The 17,932-nt window shown below is 48.5% G+C and overlaps 1 protein-coding gene across 1 annotated transcript in view; it reads right to left on the reverse strand.

The window, feature by feature from the left end:
• The window catches only part of SLC12A8 (solute carrier family 12 member 8), a 142,445-nt gene that overhangs the window by 104,824 nt on the left and 19,689 nt on the right, over window positions 1–17,932 (reverse strand). Inside the window, exons 2-3 of the mRNA XM_070403583.1 lie at window positions 13,000–13,146; window positions 8,186–8,377 (exon numbers count right to left, since the gene is read on the reverse strand). Of these exons, the coding sequence (XP_070259684.1) occupies window positions 8,186–8,377; window positions 13,000–13,146 (339 nt within the window). The remainder of the gene's footprint in view (window positions 1–8,185; window positions 8,378–12,999; window positions 13,147–17,932) is intronic.

The raw sequence follows: 17,932 nt of genomic DNA on the forward strand, positions 1-17,932 counted from the left end.
AAACCTTTAATGGACTGACCAAGCAAAACAGAGAGAAGACTCAGATTATTAAAATCAGGCATGAAAGGGAAAACATTACTACCAATCTTACAAACAAAAGGATTATAAGGGAATCTGTGACATGCATGCCAATAAATAAAATAAACTAGATTAAATGGGTAAATTCCTAGAAAGACACAGACTACCAAAACTGACTCAAGGAAAAAAAGAAAATCAGGATATGCCTATAGAAGAGAAAGAATTTGTAATAAAAAACTTTCTGCAAAGAAAAGCCCCGGACCAGACGGTTTTACTGCTAAATTCTTCTAAACATCTAAAGGACTAATACCAATCCTTCACAAACACCTCCCAGTTTCATTCCATGAAGCCAGCATTGTCCTGATACCAAAACTAAACAGATATCATGAGAAAATTACAGACCAATATGTTTCATGAATATATTTGCAAAAATCCTCAACAAAATACTAGCAAATGAACCCCAGGAGCATAGTCACAGGATTATGCAGCAGCCACGCCCTGCTCCAGAGCCCCAGCCTCAGGCAGCAGCAGATGAAGCAGAGGCACAGGAGGCACCAACCAGGGGGGCAAAGGTATTTCTGACCGAGGCCCGAACGAAAAGCAAGCAAAGCAAGCAGGGAAGTGGATGTGATAGCTGCTCGCAGTAGCTGCCAGTGATCAGAAAACATCTTGTGAACATCTTTTCCTCCAAGTCAGCCCACGTACAGGAGAATCAACATCCTACTGCTCTCTCTCTCTCTCTCTCTCTCTCTCTCTCTCTCTCTCTCTCTGTGATAGGGCCTTCCCACCCGTTCGGCACTGGTCCCTCGTCTGTAGTATCTGCTTCAAGAGGCAAAGTTGTTGTCTACTCAGGGAGCGAGAAAAGTGTCCATCTTGCAGCCTGCTTGGCTTTAAATAGCAGAAAAGTAAAAAAATCAGTGTATAAATCCCCAGGGTAATAAAATAAACTGGCTGGTTGTTACTCACCTTCCAAGCCACTATGCTTAAAGATCTCTCTCCACACTTCTGGTCAAGATGGCAGCATAGGTAAATGCTGCACTTGCCTTCTCCCGCGACCACATCAAATTTCCAACTAAATACAGAACAACCATCACTGAGAAGTGCCTGAAGTCTAGGTGAACATAGTCCTCTATCTAAGGATATAGAGAGGCCACATAGAGACTGGTAGGAGGAGCAGAGGCCTGGAACAGTCCCACAACCAGGTGTGACGGTTAAAAATCAGGATTTCTCAGCTGGCGAGGAGCCAGGGGTCCCAGCCCCAGACCAGACTCCTCAGCCCAAGGTGCCAGTGTCAGGAAGAGAAGTCCCCATAACTTCTGGCTGTGAAAACCAGCAGGGATTGTGGCTGAGACAGAGGCTTTAGAGTCCCAGGTGTTCCTCTTAACCATTTGAGTCCCAAGCAGTGCGATTGCGCTGCTGAGATTTTATGTCGAGAAAACATACGATTCGTTTGAGTCCCAGGGGATATTGAAAAAACACTGTCGAAGAATCCCAAACAGCGCAACCGCGCTTTCTCTAAATGAGTACGAAAAGACCCAAACAGCGTGATAGCGCTTGTTTTATTTTATGTCAAGAAATACCAAGCAGCGCAATTGCGCTGCTTGGGATTCAAACGGTTAAAGAGCCTAGCATGGACTTACTCAGACTCACCCACTCTGAGCCCCAGCTCTGGGGCAGCAGCTCAAAATGCACCAGGAACATACAGGGAAGAACTGAATTACCTGGCATCACGGTGAGGGCTGGAGGGGCAGCTTTGTCCCAGACAGAAGTGCTGGCAGAGGCCGTTGTTCCCTTGATGAGCCCTCACCCTGCAAGCACAGGTGGGCTCCATACCTGAGTCTCCATCAACCTGGCTAACACTGTTCACTCGCCCTAGTGATTCCCTGAGACCCCGCCCCACCCAAGAGTTTACAGTGGCTTTTCCATACAAATGGCCTGTCTTGGTTCAAACTGCCAACTTTCCTAAAATCTCTCAAAGGTCCCCAAACCCCAAACAAGCAGAATTGACCTGAGCATGCCCCACGTCTCTCGCTAAGTAACCCCAAACCTGGCACCAGTGGCAGCCCGCCTTGGTTTGTAGCTTAATCTCTCTTAGACACCTCTAAGTCCAGCACAAGTACCATCTGCGGATCATTTTGTGGCTCATACCAGGTGGCCCCAGGCAGAGCAAAGGCAGTAGCTGACCTTGGCCTGCACCAGATTCCCTCCCAAAAAGCCTGAGAACCAACACACCTGGTGGCCAGCTTCAGACCATAACAGAGCATCACTTAATGACCTCCACAAATGACATACCCAAAGAGTGGACTCGGCAGGCACCAGAGCTCCGCTAAAGTGATTCCTGCTCCATGGGTCAGCCCCTGCAGAGGCTACTTTGTTAGTCACAGCCAGTTCTCACAGCCAATCAGCTTAAGGGTCAATCCCTCCCACTGGTATGCCAACAACAACCAAGACTCAACTACAACAGGAAGGCACATATTACCCACACAAGGGACTCACTTGGAGCACCTGGCTCGAGGGACTAGGGACTGCACCACTGGACCCCACAGGACACCTACTACATAAGACCACTCTACCAACACTGGGAGGTGAACAGGCTCTACTTAATACAAAGAAACAAACACAGGGAGGCAGCCAAAATGAGGAGACAAAGAAACATGTCCCATATGAAAGAACAGGACAAAACTCCAGAAAAAGAACTAAACAAAATGGAGACAAGCAATCTACCAGACACAGAGTTCAAAACATTGGTTATAAAGAAAAACAAAACAAAACACACATTAGTTATAAGGATTAAAAAATATAAAAGCCCTAGTTGGTTTGGCTCAGTGGACAGAGCATCGGCCTGCATACTGAAGGGTCCCAGGTTCAATTCTGATCAAGGGCACATGCCCAGGTTGCGGGCTCGATCTCCAGGAGGGGGTGTGCAGGAGGCAGCTGATCAATGATTCTCTCTCATCTGATGTTTCTCTCTCTCCCTCCCTCTCCCTTCCTCTCTGAAATCAATGAACTCAGTGAGAACTTTAGTAAAGAGATAAGAAACATAAAAAAAGAAGATAGAAAATGTAAAAAAGAACCAGTCAGAATTAAGAATACAATAACTGAAATGAAGAATACATTAGAGGGAATTGACAGTAGATTAGATGAAGCAGAGGACCAAATCAGCTATTTGGAAAAAAAGGAAGCAGAAAACACCCAATCAGAACAGGAAAAAGAAAGAGGAATCCAAAAATTTGAGGATAGTTTAAGGGGCCTCTGGGATAACATCAGCATACCAACATTCACACCATGGGGGTACCAGAAGGCAATGAGAGAGAGCAAGGAATTAAAAACCTATTTGAAGAAATAATGGCAGCCAATCAATGTTTCTCTCACTAACCTGCTGTAGAAAATAGACACACAAGTCCAGGAAGAGCAGAGAGTCCCCAAAAAGATGAACCCAAAGAGACTCACACCAAGACACATCATAATTAACATGGCAATGGTTAAAGACAAAGAATAATAAAAGCAGCAAGAGAAAAGCAGTCAGTTACCTACAGGGAAGCTCCCATAAGATTGTCAGCTGATTTCTCAACAGAAATTTTGTAGGCCAGAAGGGAGTAGCACGAAATATTCAAAGTGTTGGAAAACAAGGACCTACAGCTAAGATTACTCTATCCAGCAAAGCTATCACTTAGAATCAAATGACAGATAAAGAGCTGCCCAGGCAAGAAAAAGAAAAAGCTTAAGGAGTTCATTACCACCAAACCTGTATTATAAAAAATGTTAAAGGGACTTCTGTAAGAAGACCGAAAAAGAAAAAGAAAAAAGCCCTCGCTGGTTTGGCTCAGTGGATAGAGCATCGGCCTGCAGACTGAAGGGTCCCAGGTTCAATTCCAATCAAGGGCACATGCCCAGGTTGCGGGCTCGATCCCCAGGAGGGGGTGTGCAGGAGGCAGCTGATCAATGATTCTCTCTCATCTGATGTTTCTCTCTCTCCCTCCCTCTCCCTTCCTCTCTGAAATCAATAAAAACTTATATTTTTAAGAAAAGATAAAAAACATGGATAATAAAATGGCAATAACTACATATCTATCAATAATTCTTTAAATGTAACTACAAGAGACTCACTTCAGATCAAAATATACACAGACTGAAAGTAAAAGGATGGAAAAAGATATCTCATGCACATGGAAACCAAAGGAAAGCTGGAGTAGCAATACTTACATCAGACAAAATAGACTTTAAAACAAAAGGTATAACAACAGAGAAAGAAAGAACCCAGCAATTCCACTTCTGGTATTTATCTGAAGAAACCCAAACACTAATTTAAAAAGTCATATGAACCCTGGCCAGTGTGGCTCAGTTGATTGGAGTATCGTCCCATACACCAAAAGGTAGTGAGTTTGTTTCCTGGTCAGGGCACATACCCAGGTTAGGGATTCAATCCCCAGTCAGGGCGTGTGAGGGAGGCAGCCAATTGACGTTTTGCTCTCTCTTTCCCTCCCTCTCTTAAGATCAATGTTTTCAAGAAAGACATATGCATCCCTATGCTCATTGCAGCATTGTTTATAATAGCCAAGATATGAAAGTAATCTAAATGTCCACCAATAGACAAATGGATAAAGAAGTGGTACATTTATACAATGGAATATTACTCAGCCAAAAAAGAGTGAAATCTTGACATCTGCAACAACATGAACGGACCCAGACTGATTATGCTAAGGGAAATAAATCATACAGAGAAAGACTAATACCGTATGATTTCACTTATATGTGGAATCTAAAAAAGAAACAAAACAGAAACAAACTCATAGATACAGAGAACATTTTGATGGTTGCCAGATGGGAGGTGGGTTGAGCAGATGGGTATAAAAGGGGAAGGGAATAAGGTGTGCAAATTGCCAGTTGTTAAAAACAGTCACAGGGATGTAAAGTACAGCATAGGGTAAATATATATCTAATCTAATAAAAGAGAAACATGCAAATTGACCATACCTTCGCTATGCCCCAAGCCACACCCACCAGCCAATCAGAGCGACTATATGCAAATTAACCCAACCAAGATGGCAGCCGGCAGCCATGGAGCTGGAGCAAGCAGGAGGCTTTGTTGCCCCAGTGATGGAGAAAGCCAAGCTTCCCTGCCCTGGCCGGCTCTGGCCTCCACTGAAGGCAACAAATTTTCAATTATAGAAGATAAATAAACCCCAGATACCTGCTTCCAGCCAGCCTCCACTGGGAGCTTGGGTGTCTGGGGGCTGCAAACAGCCATCAGCCCCTCACCCAGGCTGGCCAGGCACCCCAGGGGGGACCACCACACTGAAGGAGCTGTGGCCAGCCTGCAAACAGCCCTCAGCCCCTCACCCAGGCTGGCCACATCCTCATTGGGTACTGGCCACATCAAACAGCCCCCAGCCACCCAAGCTCCCTGTGGAGGCGGGCTGGAAGCAGGTATCTGGGGTTTATTTATCTTCTATAATTGAAACTTTGTTGCCTTCAGTGGAGGCGAGAGCCCCACCCTGAAGGAGCTGTGGCCAGCCTGCAAACAGCCATCATCCCCTCACCCAGACTGGCCAGGCACCCCAGCAGAACCCTCCACCCTGAAGGGGCTGCGACCAGCCTGAAAACGGCCCTCAGCCCCTCACCCAGGCTGGCCACACCCTCATTGGGTGAGGGTCCCTGCTGGGGGGCTTGGCCAGCTTGCAAACAGCCATCAGCCCCTCACCCAGGCTGGCCAGGCACCCCAGCGGGGATCCCCAACCTGAAGGGGCTGTGGCCAGCCTGAAAACGGCCCTCAGCCCCTCACCCAGGCTGGCCAGGCACCCCAGCAGGACCCCCCTGATCCGGGACACCCTTCAGGGCAAACCAGCCGGCCCCCACCCATGCACCAGGCCTCTATCCTATATAATAAAAGGGTAACATGCAAATTGACCCTAACAGCAGAACAACTGGGAATGACTGGTCACTATGACACACACTGACCACCAGGGGGCAGACACTCAATGCAGGAGCTGCCCCCTGGTGGTCAGTGCATTCCCACAGGGGGAGCTCTGCTCCGTCACAAGCCAGGCTGATGGCTGCCAGTACAGCGGTGGTTGTGGGAGCCTCTCCTGCCTCCTCAGCAGCGCTAAGGATGTCCGACTGCAGCTTAGGCCTGCTCCCTGCTGGCAAGTGGGCATCCCCCGAGGGCTCCCGGGCTGCCATAGGGATGTCTGATTGCCAGCTTAGGCCCAATCCCCCGGGGAGCAGGCCTAAGCCAGCAGGTGGTTATCCCCCGAGGGGTCCCAGATTGCAAGAGGGCACAGGCCAGGCTGAGGGACACCCCCCGCCCCCCGAGTGCACAAAGTTTTGTGCACTGGGCCTCTAGTATATATATAAAAGGCTAATATGCAAAGTCTCTTCGCAGGAGTTCAACGGGGAGACCAGGAGTTCTATCGCTCACTATGACATGCACTGACCACCAGGGGGTGGCGTGGAACGAAGGAAAACCCCAGCCGGCAGCCTGAAGGCCCTGATCAGCCCTGATCGCCAGCCAGGCCTAGTTACCCTACCCATGCATGAATTTCATGCACCAGGCCTCTAGTATAGTCAATAATCTATAATAATAAAAGTGTAATATGCAAATCGGCCAAACGCCTTAACAGCAGAATGACTATCCTGACGACCACACTATGACACACACTGGCACCAGGCCAGCCAAGGTGGGTGTGATGTGATTGGTTGGGGGGGGGGGGGCACCATTGCCCCATAGAGGGAGACCCAGGCCACTGGCTGGCAGGGTGATTGATCGAGGGGGAGGAGGGGGGACTCCGTGATTGCCCCAAAGAGGGAGGCCCAGGCCACCAACTGGTGGGCTATGGCAGGTAGGCGGGGCCTCTCTCTACAGGGCAATGGATTGTGGGGCTCCCGGACTGCAAGAGGGCACAGGCCGGGCTAGGGACCCCCCCCCCCCCCCCACACACACACACACACACACAAGTGCATGAATTTTGTGCACCAGGCCTCTAGTATTGTAATAGCTATGTATGGTGTCAGATGGGTACTAGACTTATCCAGGTGATCACTTTGTAAGTTTTATAAATGTCTACTCACTATGTTGTATACCTAAAACTAATATAATATTGTATGTACCAGTAAACTGTAATTTAAAAATAAAAAATTATTTAAAAATAAATAAAAATGACAATGGCAACAAAAAAAGATCTTTCTCTAGTAAAGGCAAGTGGTTTTTAGGAGTGCAGTGACATTCTGTGTGCCCTCCATGCATTGGTCCTACACACACACACACACACACACACACACACAGCTTTGTGCTGTTGGAGAATCAGATGTATTTATGCTAAAATACCCTGCCCCTGCTGTTTAAAAATAAAAGAAACAAAACCAATGCTTTCTTTGAAGAGACTCTTGTAGTTTTACTTAGACGAATTCTTCTCATTAAGCTATTTTTTCAACCACCCACCACCCTTTGCACAATCATAAAAGCCTTTTCCACACTAAGAAGTGCCGACAAAGAGCTACTTCTCAATGTCTGCACTTGTTTCCTCACCATCCCTGCGTTCCAGCTAAAGAAGCCTCGTGTTTCTCCCACCTCGCTGGTTTTCTGAGAGCCTCTGGCCACCCTGGCAATGCGGCCTCCTCATTAGTATTCTCCTTCGCGACATGCGTCCACATGGGGGCTTTCAGCCTCCTGGGAAGACCGTCAAGCTATCAGTGCACGAGAGCTCCAGCTCATTTGAGAAGTGGCTGTTGCAAGGGAAGTCCTCTGGCATAGGCTAGATATCCCCTCTTCAGCACAAGAGTGCCCCAGGAACCAGGCCACTCGGCTGCCACCTGGGCTCCGGCCACTGCCATGCACTCACCTCCCTAGAATGGGCAGCAGGAAAGTTCCAGCCCAGGCCCTGCCTCCCTGTTCAAATCAGGACTCCATGAGGCAGGCTTGGTGGAGAGCAAGGACCACTGACTAAGGATCAGGGCCTGGATGGTGGGCTGGGCTCTGCCGCTGAGTTCCCTTTCAGAGCCCCAGTTTTACCATCTATAAAATGGAGGCAGTTGTCCCACCCTCGTCTCTCCCCAGGCCAAGTGAGAATGTGGATGAGAAGATGGTGGCAAACAGTAGGCAAGGGAAGAGATGCCACACATGCTAGAGGACTCGGGACACAGTTCCCCTGCCCCAGCAGCCCAGGCTCACCTGTCCAAACACATAGAGTAGCCCGATGGTGCCTCCGGTCTGCCCGCCCAGGACCGAGGAGATCATGGAGTAGACGCCACCGCTGCCAACGCCACAGTGCACCCCGACTCCGATGCCAGACAGCACAGTGACGAGGGCCACCAGGATGACGAAGGACACCAGAAACATGCCCATGAGCACTCCCGTGTTTCCCTGCAGAACAACAAGGAGCAAGGTCAGGGGTTAGGATAAGGAGGCCTCACCAGATGCAGCCCCTCGAAGGAGCATTGACCACCTCTCCTCCCCCAACCCCCAGAGCTGGGGCAAGTGCAGTACCACCAGAAGTAAGGCCAGATGAAGGGAAATGTCCTTGCTTCAAATTCTTCAATGACTTCCCATCATCCCCCATAGAGTAAAGTCAAAGCTATGTAATACACTGATGAGGCCCCTCCTACTCTGTCCCCTCTCCCCCTCTCTAGTCCCTCTCATCCCTTTGCCAACAACACCCCCCATTCACTCTGTGCCCCAGCCTGAAGTCACATGTTCTCTCCCCAGCACCCCTCACCATGCTGATCCCCTGCCTCAAATGCCTTTCCTGTTCAATTCCTTGCCAGGTTCCCTCCAGCACATCCTTTAAGACTCGGTGCTTCGGGGGTTCCTCCTTCAGGAAGCTGTCCTGTACCCCTTGCTCTGGGCCCCCACAGCACCCACGACTTAGTGCTATCACAGTACTTATCTCACTGAGTCTACCTCCAGGTCAGTCTTCACCTCTGGGCTGTGAGCTCCGAGGGAGCGGGATTATGTTTTATGCAGTTTCTCATTTTGCTGATTTTATATTTTTAATGAAATTATATCATTACTTTTTCCTTGTGTGCTTTTAAATTGTCTTCACATGATAAGAAAATATCCTGCACCAATCTTTAAGTTTCCATGACAAAACTACCACTTTCACACTTTCCAAATTATAAATATGCTGCCAAATTATTCTTTAGTTAATATTGTCTATTTAAAAAATCAGTTGGGCATGACCTCTACCTGCTTTAATTGTATGCCAGCTCCTAGAAGCGCTACCTGATTTTTGGCATCCCACATTTGCCTTTTTTTCCACGATAAAATATAATTTTTCAGGTGAAACTAATGTCAGAACTGGAAAACAGATCACTTTAGGGCAAAAGGATGTATTTGTGCGGCAGAAGCCTCAAAGACGGCCCCAGCGATCCCCACCTACTGGCACTCCAGTCCTTGTGTAATCGCCTCACCTTGAGTGCCGGCTAGACCCAGTGACTCACTTTTAATGAACAGAATATTTCAGAAGTAATGGGATGTCACTTCTAAGATGAGGATATAAAAAGACTGTGGCTTTGCCGTGGCTAGTGTGGCTCAGTGATTAGAACATTGACCCTCACACCAAAGGGTGGTGGGTTTGATTCCTGGTCAAGGGCAAGTACCTGGGTTGCAGGTTCAATCCCCCACCTCCGTAGGGGCGTGTGAAGGAGGCATCAATTGATGTGTCTCTCTCACATCTCTCTCTCTCTCTCTCTCTCTCTCTCTCTCTCTCTCCTCTCTCTCTCCCTCTCTCTCCCACTTCCTCCCTTTCTCTCTCTCTAAAATTAATGGGAAAAATATCTTCGGGTGAGGATTAACAACAACAAATAAAAAGACTGTGGCTTTCTTCTCGGTGCTTGCTCTCTCACACTCCCTCTCAGATTTCAGCCCTGGGGGAAGTAGGCTGCATGGAATGAGGCACCCTGTGAAGAGGCCCACAGGACAGGGCCTGTCAACAACGACACAAGTGATCTTGAAAACAGTCCTGCCCCAGTAACGCCTTCAGATGAGACTGCAGCCCTGACTGACAGCTCAACTATGACGCCATGACAGACTGAGCAGGAGGCACCCAGCTCCTGAACACAGAAGCTATAACATAACATAAAGACAAGATGACATATTCATTGCTCTAAGCAGCTACGTGTTGGGGTAGTTAGTGATGCAGCAATAGATGATTAATACAACTTGTGCTTTCACTTTGGGGATAGAACTGACACCTCTTGATAGCCAGTTCTCAAAAAAAAAAAAAAAACCACTGAGAGGGTTCAGAGGAGGCCCATGGACATCAGAACAGAGAGAGGTTACCCTTCTCTCCTTCCACCATTCCAGAACCATTCCCTGCAGGAGCAGAGCCCTGTGGCCCAGGCTGTCACTGGCCAGGCCTTACTCGGCCACAGTGGTCAGCTGATGGGCCTCCCTGGGACACAGGCTGCAGAGATGCTGGGCAGTGAGGTGGAAGGGGCACAAACAGAGGTCAACCCCAGACACCTGAGACTGCCGCCAGGATGACAAGTCTGACCGGGAGACTGTGGTTTTGTAAGTGGGAGCCCCTGTAAGTTTGGGACAGGGGTGAAGGGCATGAATTCTTAGCATCCACACCAGGGAGGTTGCTAATTCTGCCCTAAGCTGTCCACACATTAGTAAAGAAAAAATACGACCCATACTGGATATGGTTCAGGCTGAACCCTGGGCCAAGGCCTTTTTAAAAGGACGCTTCTACTTTATTTTTAATTCTCACCATTACAAGTATTGGATTCTGCAAGACCATAGTTAAAACCCTTTAGTGTGGCATATCAATTTAAATACATATAAGGGCTAGATCAAAAAAATCAATTTTGGGCTCTCTGATATTAAATCAATTTTGGGCTCTCTGATATTTAAGTATGAAGTATGAAACTTAAAAAACCTAAATGATAAAAAGTTCATAGTTAAATATTCATTGATACGTCTGTTGCCTTTATCATAAACAATAAATATATCATTAAGAATGCAACTATTTTTGAGCCTGCAAGTCAGACGTTATCAAGCAAACTGCCATATATGACCCATAATCCTTTTAAATATTTAACTCAAAGACAAATTGGACAATTCAATAAACTTTAATTTTCCAAATGTTCTCAGAAAGAATTATCAGAAGCATCCTCCTGTTATAAAACACAGTTGGATAATCCATTTACCTCAAATGAACCTCCTGTGTGTGCTGTGAGCTGGCAATGAAAGACTGATCTTTTATGGACTCGAAGCTCAGGGAGTCGGACGAGGGCTTAGGAAGGTCTGGCCTCACCCAGGCCTTCTGAGGGGGCTAAGAACCCCACACCCCCCACTACAGTGAAGCTTTAATCCCCTGGAATCTGCCTATGTGGTGGCTAGTTTTATATATCAACTTGGCCAAACCATGGTGGCTGGCTGGTCAAGTGCTAGCCTAGAAGTTGCTATAAAGTATTTTTAAGATGTAATTAACATTTGTAATCAGCTGACTTTAAGGAGATTTCCCTCCATAATATGGGTGGGCCTCATCCAATCAGTTGAAGGCCTTAAGCACAAAGAGTAGGTGCAGGGGTCCTCAAACTTTTTAAACAGGGGGCCAGTTCACTGTCCCTCAGACCGTTGGAGGACCGGACTATAGTTTAAAAAAAAACTATGAACAAATTCCTATGCACACAGCGGCGGCAAAAACACCCGGCGGGCCGGATAAATGTTTTCGGCGGGCCGCATGTGGCCCTCGGGCCGTAGTTTGAGGACCCCGGACTAGGGTTTCCCAAAGAAGGAATTCTGTCTCTAAACAGCAACATACAAATTCTGCCTGAGTTTCCAGCCTTGGCACTCAAGCCTGCAACTTCCGTTCTCACTTGAATCTTGCTTGTCCTACGGATTTTGGACTTGCCAGCCCCCATAATCATGTGAGCCAATTCCTTAAAATAAATATTGCTCCCCACCCCTCTCTTTCCATATATACATATATTTATATGGAGACAGGGAGAGAGAGAGAGAGAGAGAGAGAGAGAGAGAGAGAGAGAGAGAGAGAGAGATGGTTTCTCTGGAGAACCCTAGTACATTCCACACCTTGAATGGCCCCCTCTCTCTTTTCACCTGTCCAGTCCAGCTCACCTTTCAACACCTGGTTTAACCACATCTCCGGGACGCTCCCTGGAGACCTCAGCAACCTTATAGTCACAGCCTTTTCCACTCCTGGAGGTTTAATGCTGCTTGGAGAGCTCTCCTGAATTCCTGATGTAAAATCTAACCACTACGGCTGTTAGCCCACCAGGGAAAGGAACAGGGTCTTATATTTTGCAATCTTATTGGCATGTAGTTCCTGATACACAATAGGTGCTCATCAAGGATTCCTGATAGACTGGCCTTTTGTTCTGAGAAGCCTGTTGAGTTCACTGAAGTCCGAGGGAGACGGCACTGTGTGAAGGGCTGATACCTGCTCAGGACACGCAGCTACCTGGAAGGTACCAGGATGCTTTCACGTGAGACATAAAAGAGAGGCCCTTGTTCCATCTACAGAGGAAGACAAACTAACCCCCATGGCCTCATGCAAAAGGTGTGCCTCCGGTAATCTGGCCCTGAGTGTGGTCAGTATGCACCTCTGACCAAGGCTCCCTGTGCACTGGGTGCAGTGGGGGAGGCAACCACCTAGGTGAGGAGCTGGTACCACCAGAAGGGCACCAGACGAGTGGAAGAATACCAGGGAAGCTGGAGAGGGTCACACACTGCAGGCAAACTTACCTCTCTCTGACCCATCTCTAGTCCCACCTACGATGTGCCCCGAGTTCTGCGCTCATATTCAGTAGTTACGTCCATGGTGAGGCTGGCACTGAAGCCTCTGTGGGAGGCCTATTTTAAAAGCAATGTAACTCTTCCATGTACGTGCTTCTTGCTTCACATTTCTGGAGCATCTATGCTTCAGGAATCTGTTGCCAGCACCGGGGATGCCCAAGAGTGACAGACTCCCCAGGTCACCGGCCCATAAGAGACTCCAGGGCCACCAAGCCATCACTCACCACCAGCCAGCCGGTCCTCAAGAAAAGGACAACCCCAAAAATGTTGATCATGCAGGACGTGAACACGCCATCCCAGGTCCCGAACAGCACTGGCTCCCATACGAACAGCTGGACCTTCCACCAGGGCTGGGGCTGGGCCAGGACCCCCTGAAACAGAGCACAGAGTCAGCTCAGCACCAGGGAGGGGCAGGGAGGGGAAGGGCGGGATGGGAAGTAGATCAGGAGGAGGTAGGAGAACTCAGCTTTAACCCTTTGAGTGCCAACCAATATCCTAGGAACTATGCTAAAATTGCCACGGCATTTTTGCTGATTTTAAAGCAGTTTAGGAAAAAAATTATGAACCGCAAGTAAATGAAGTTACATATTTAAAAACTTAAGGAAACCGTTACTACATTTGTTTTCATCTTTGACATTTATTGTTTGGTGATCCTATCTAATAATCGACAAACATGGTAATTGACCATACCTTCGCTACACCTCCCATTGGCTAATCAGCACAATATGCAAATTAACTGTCAACAAAGATGGTAGCTAATTTGCATACTGCAGGCAGGGCGGGCCAGCGTGAGCCGCTATCTGGGCCCCCCATATGCCACCTAAGCCCCGTCCCCAGCCAGGACCCCTGTCTGCGGCCCTGGGCGGCGGGGCTTGGCAGCGCGATCAGCTGGAGGAAGCCCTATTCTTGCAGGAATCCTCCTGCAACGGGCTTCTAGTTGTATTATAAAATAGTAGTAGAAAAAAAATTTGTACAAAACATATGTTAAAATAGAGGGACACCCTTCTCCAATATCTTCCACAAAATCGTCATCTTCACAGCAAGAATTGACATATTTAGCAATATCATTATCACTAATAAAAGCAGACTTAGAACTGGACGCCATTTCGAAGCTCTAGGGCTACAAAATCTGAGTAAACTTCATAAAATCATAGTACCTATAAAAAATTAGGCAGATAAATGCCAGTGGTCAATTTTAGAACTATAAACATTCGGCATCATAAGTAATCTGCACTTAGGTGCCATCTGTCAATAAAGAGTAAACTACTAGCATCTAATAGTGACACTGCGGGAGGAGCACGATCGCGCTCCCCGGCACTCTAGGGGTTAAAATACTCCCATCCTATTCCCGCAGAGCAGGTTGCATGCACACAGGCAGAATCTTGAAGGCTGAGTCTGCAAAGGTCCCTGTTCTCTCCTCACGGCAGTGATTCCTGTACCATGCGTAGCAGAGACTAGTGGTTCAGCAAACACGGTCCCTTTCCTTCTGGCCACTCCACAGCAGACATTTCCCAGTCTCCTTGCAGGTGGGTGTGGCCCTGTGACTGAGTTTGGCCCCAGGGATACAGGTCACAGTGCTGTTGCCACTTCTAGGTGAGAGTGGGACTCTGGTTCCCGCGCAGGCAGTGGTCTGGGTAATGCCACGGTCCCTTACAGCTCTCCAGTCCCAGGGGACAGCAGCCTCCGGCACCTCCTAATCTTTGGGTAGCCTCCTTACTTTACATCTTTTGCTCTTCTGGTCCTTCTAGCACCTCCGTAATGAATTCTGTGTGTTAAATTCCCTGTTTAAAATACCTAGAGTGCTTCCTGTTTTCCTGACTGAACAGGCTTCTGAGGCATCCCTTGGCGGTTGTCTAGAATCAGAGGCTGGTAAGTAGTTGAACAGACACCTTCCTCATTTCTCCAATTCAAAAATAATGAAGGCACTCACGGAACACTCAAATGGAAACTCTACTAAAAAGACTAAACCTTGTGGAAATACTAAAACGATCTTAAAACCAGTAGCAACTCATGCTATGAACTGCTCCCACAGGGGCTTTGTAATTAAGTCAGACGTGAGCGGAGTCCTCCGACACCCTCAACGACGGTGACTCTCACCGGGAAAGCGCCGAGAACCACTGTGAACCGCGTGCAGTGTGTCTAACTGCTGTGTGCATGTGACCTATCAACACAGCGAAAGGGCAGAGAAGCCACGAGGGCAGGGACGTCTAAGGCCGGAGTCACGGGCACGGGGTGGCTGAGCACAATGGATGTGTGTGATCCAGGCCAGAGGCGGGGGCAGCTGTACTCGGCCAAAACCACAGGAGGGGCTCCCAGCTCCTCTTTCCTTCTTATATCCACACGCTCCCAGGCCAAGGAATCCTCAGGATGTCACTGAAGCCACAAGGGCCAGAGGGGCCAGTGGGCTCCTGGGCGGCCCCTGACTCCAGCTGGAACTCCTTTCATCTGTGAGCATTTCTGCTCCTCGTTCTGTCTTTCACAAACCACAGAAGAGGAATCTCCTGAAAGCCCATCAATGTGAGCGCAGCGATCGTGACTCAAAGCTAGGACCCTGCCAACCCAGGCTTGTCCTTGGACAAACGGTACCGAGGGACCTGTGTGCTGAATGCAGGATTGTTTCCCAGAATCCTAATCTCAAAATTCAGGACACGGTCCAACTTCCTGTCTCTGCGTGCGCTCAGCTTCCCACCCGTGGCTTCTTACAGGCCTGCTCTTTATTAGACACCGTAAGAACAACGGCAACTCTCAGTCACAGAGCATCGTCATTTAGCCAGTGCTTTCAGCTTCCACATCAATCCCTCCTTTGATCCCAACCGCACCCCTGGGAGGAAGGCGGCAGGAAGAAGGCCGTTCATGTAACCAAGGAAAGAGCGTCTGGGAGACGAGACACACTGCCCAGTCCACAGCGGGCTTGGGAACCTGCGGTCCACACTGTAAAATCTGGGCTTGGCCCACAGGTCACTTGCCCCTTCGCTCCTAAATTTTGATCTTTCAGATTTCAATGTCTAATATCCTAGAATTGGCTTAATTGTGAATACATCTGCCTTATCCCTAAATCTCCCATTGTGATTTTTCAAAGCGTTATTCCTCTTTCATGCCAGCCTTTGCATTTCCACTCTGAAGGCTGTTTTGCTTACATGTTTGTATACCTAAAGCCATATGAAAAGCCCTGGCCAGCATTGTCCAGTGGTTAGAGCTTCGGCCTGTTCAATTCCTGGTCAAGGGCATGTACCTAGGTTGCAGATTCGATCCCCAACCCGGGTCTGGGTATATGTGGGAGGCAACCAATCGATGTGTCTCTCTCACTCTCCCCCCTCCCCGCTCCCTTCCATTCTCTCTAGAAATCAACGGAAAAAATATCCTCACTCCTTGGGTGAGGGTTTAAAAAAAAAATTGTGCGAAAAGCTTTTCAGCTCCTGGATCTCACTGGACTAAATCAGCCTTAAAGGTGTTTCAAGGATGAGTAAGGTAGAAGCTGTAGGAGACGCTTTACCCTGAGGAGGAAAGTGCAAATGGTGTGAATTGGGTTTGGCGGCTCAGCTAGGACAGCTTACTGTGAGATGTGTCGGGAGTGTGCCTGCCCTTTCTAACCAGTGACAGAACAATATAATCAAGTATTCCCAGAGCCTGCTCATCAGACGCACAGGAGCCTGAGTTTGACACCAAGATTGCAATGCTGATATTCTTAGAGAGAGATACTGGTACAAGCCCATGGAGAGAGGAACTGTGTGTATTGGGGCGGGCGGGGGGGGGGGGGGGCAGAGAAGAAACAAAAGTACAGAAAAAGGGACAGGGGCTGAGACAAAAAACCCTAGAATAAAATGCCAAATAGGTGCCTGGCTGGTGTGGCTCAGTGGGTGAACGTCGACCTATGAACCAGGAGGTCACGGTTGGATTCCCAGTTAGGGCACACGCCCAGGTTTCAGGCTCGATCCCCAGTGGGGGGTGTGCAGGAGGCAACAGGTCAATGATTCTCTCTCATCACTGATGTTTCTATCTCTTTCTCCCTCTCCATTCCCCTCTGAAATCAATGAAAACATATATATATATGTGTATATTTTTAAATTTGCCAAATAGGTAACACAGAGATATTTCCCAGCCTCCCCCCATGGGCGCAGTGCCTCCAGATGTCAATGTGGAAGCCCCAGCTTGGATGCCCATTCGTCTCACCTCTCCCTTCTCCACCATGTCCTCCAGCCTCACCCCCTGTGGGATGCCCCCGAGCTGACCTGTTAGGGGAGCACCATCTAACCAGCTCACACCAGCTACCTTGCATAGTGCCCACTTGGGCCATGTCAGGTATGACCCTGGCACCAATGTGTGGGGCTTCGACTGGTGTCAGAATCATACCACGGCAAGCAGTTCTCTGGCACCAGTCAGATGTCCTACAATTCAACTCAATCCTGACTCTCTACTCAGCGAAGGTGTCAGATCCCGCAGGTTAAGGGCTCAGTCCTCCAGGACGGGGTCCCCACCTCCTCCTAGCTGCCAGTTGCACGTCCAGTTGTCACCCAGGTGTCTGACCCACAGACTAATGATCGGAGGAACCCACGACCCCCTCTTTGGATCCAACTACTTTGCGAGAGGGACTCACAGAAAGAACCCACAGAAACAATTTATTTACTAGATCGCCAGTTGATGATAAAAGGATGTAACTCAGGAACCACCAGATGGAAGAGAGGCTCGGGGCAGGGCACGGGAAAAGGGTGTGGGGCTCCACGCCCTCTGCGCCGCCACTCTCCCCCATCTCCACGTTCACCAGCCCCGAAGCTCCCCCAATCCTCTCCTTTTGAGTTTTCATGGAGGCTTCATTACATACACGAGATTAAATCATGGGCCATCGGTGATTGGTTCAACCACCAGCCCTTCACCCTCCCCTAAAAGTTCCAACCCTCTCATGACTGGCTGGTTCCCTGGCAACCAGCCTCCACCCGCAGGTGTTTTCCTAAAGTCACCTCATTAACATCAACCAAGTTTGTTATAAATATCAAGGGGTTTGCTATAAATATCAAGACATCTTTGTCACTCTCAACTCTTAGAAAATTCCAAGGGTTTTAGGAGCTCTGTGCCAGGAATGGGGATGCAAATCCAGTATGTAGTTCTTGTTTAAAAAATCACAATATCACAACTAGCTGCTCCACAGATCACTCCTGCTCT

The sequence above is a fragment of the Myotis yumanensis genome, unplaced genomic scaffold (genome assembly GCF_028538775.1).
Source record: "Myotis yumanensis isolate MYYU_CA2020_CCGP unplaced genomic scaffold, mMyoYum1.0.hap1 SCAF_2, whole genome shotgun sequence".
Classification (NCBI taxonomy): domain Eukaryota; kingdom Metazoa; phylum Chordata; class Mammalia; order Chiroptera; family Vespertilionidae; genus Myotis; species Myotis yumanensis.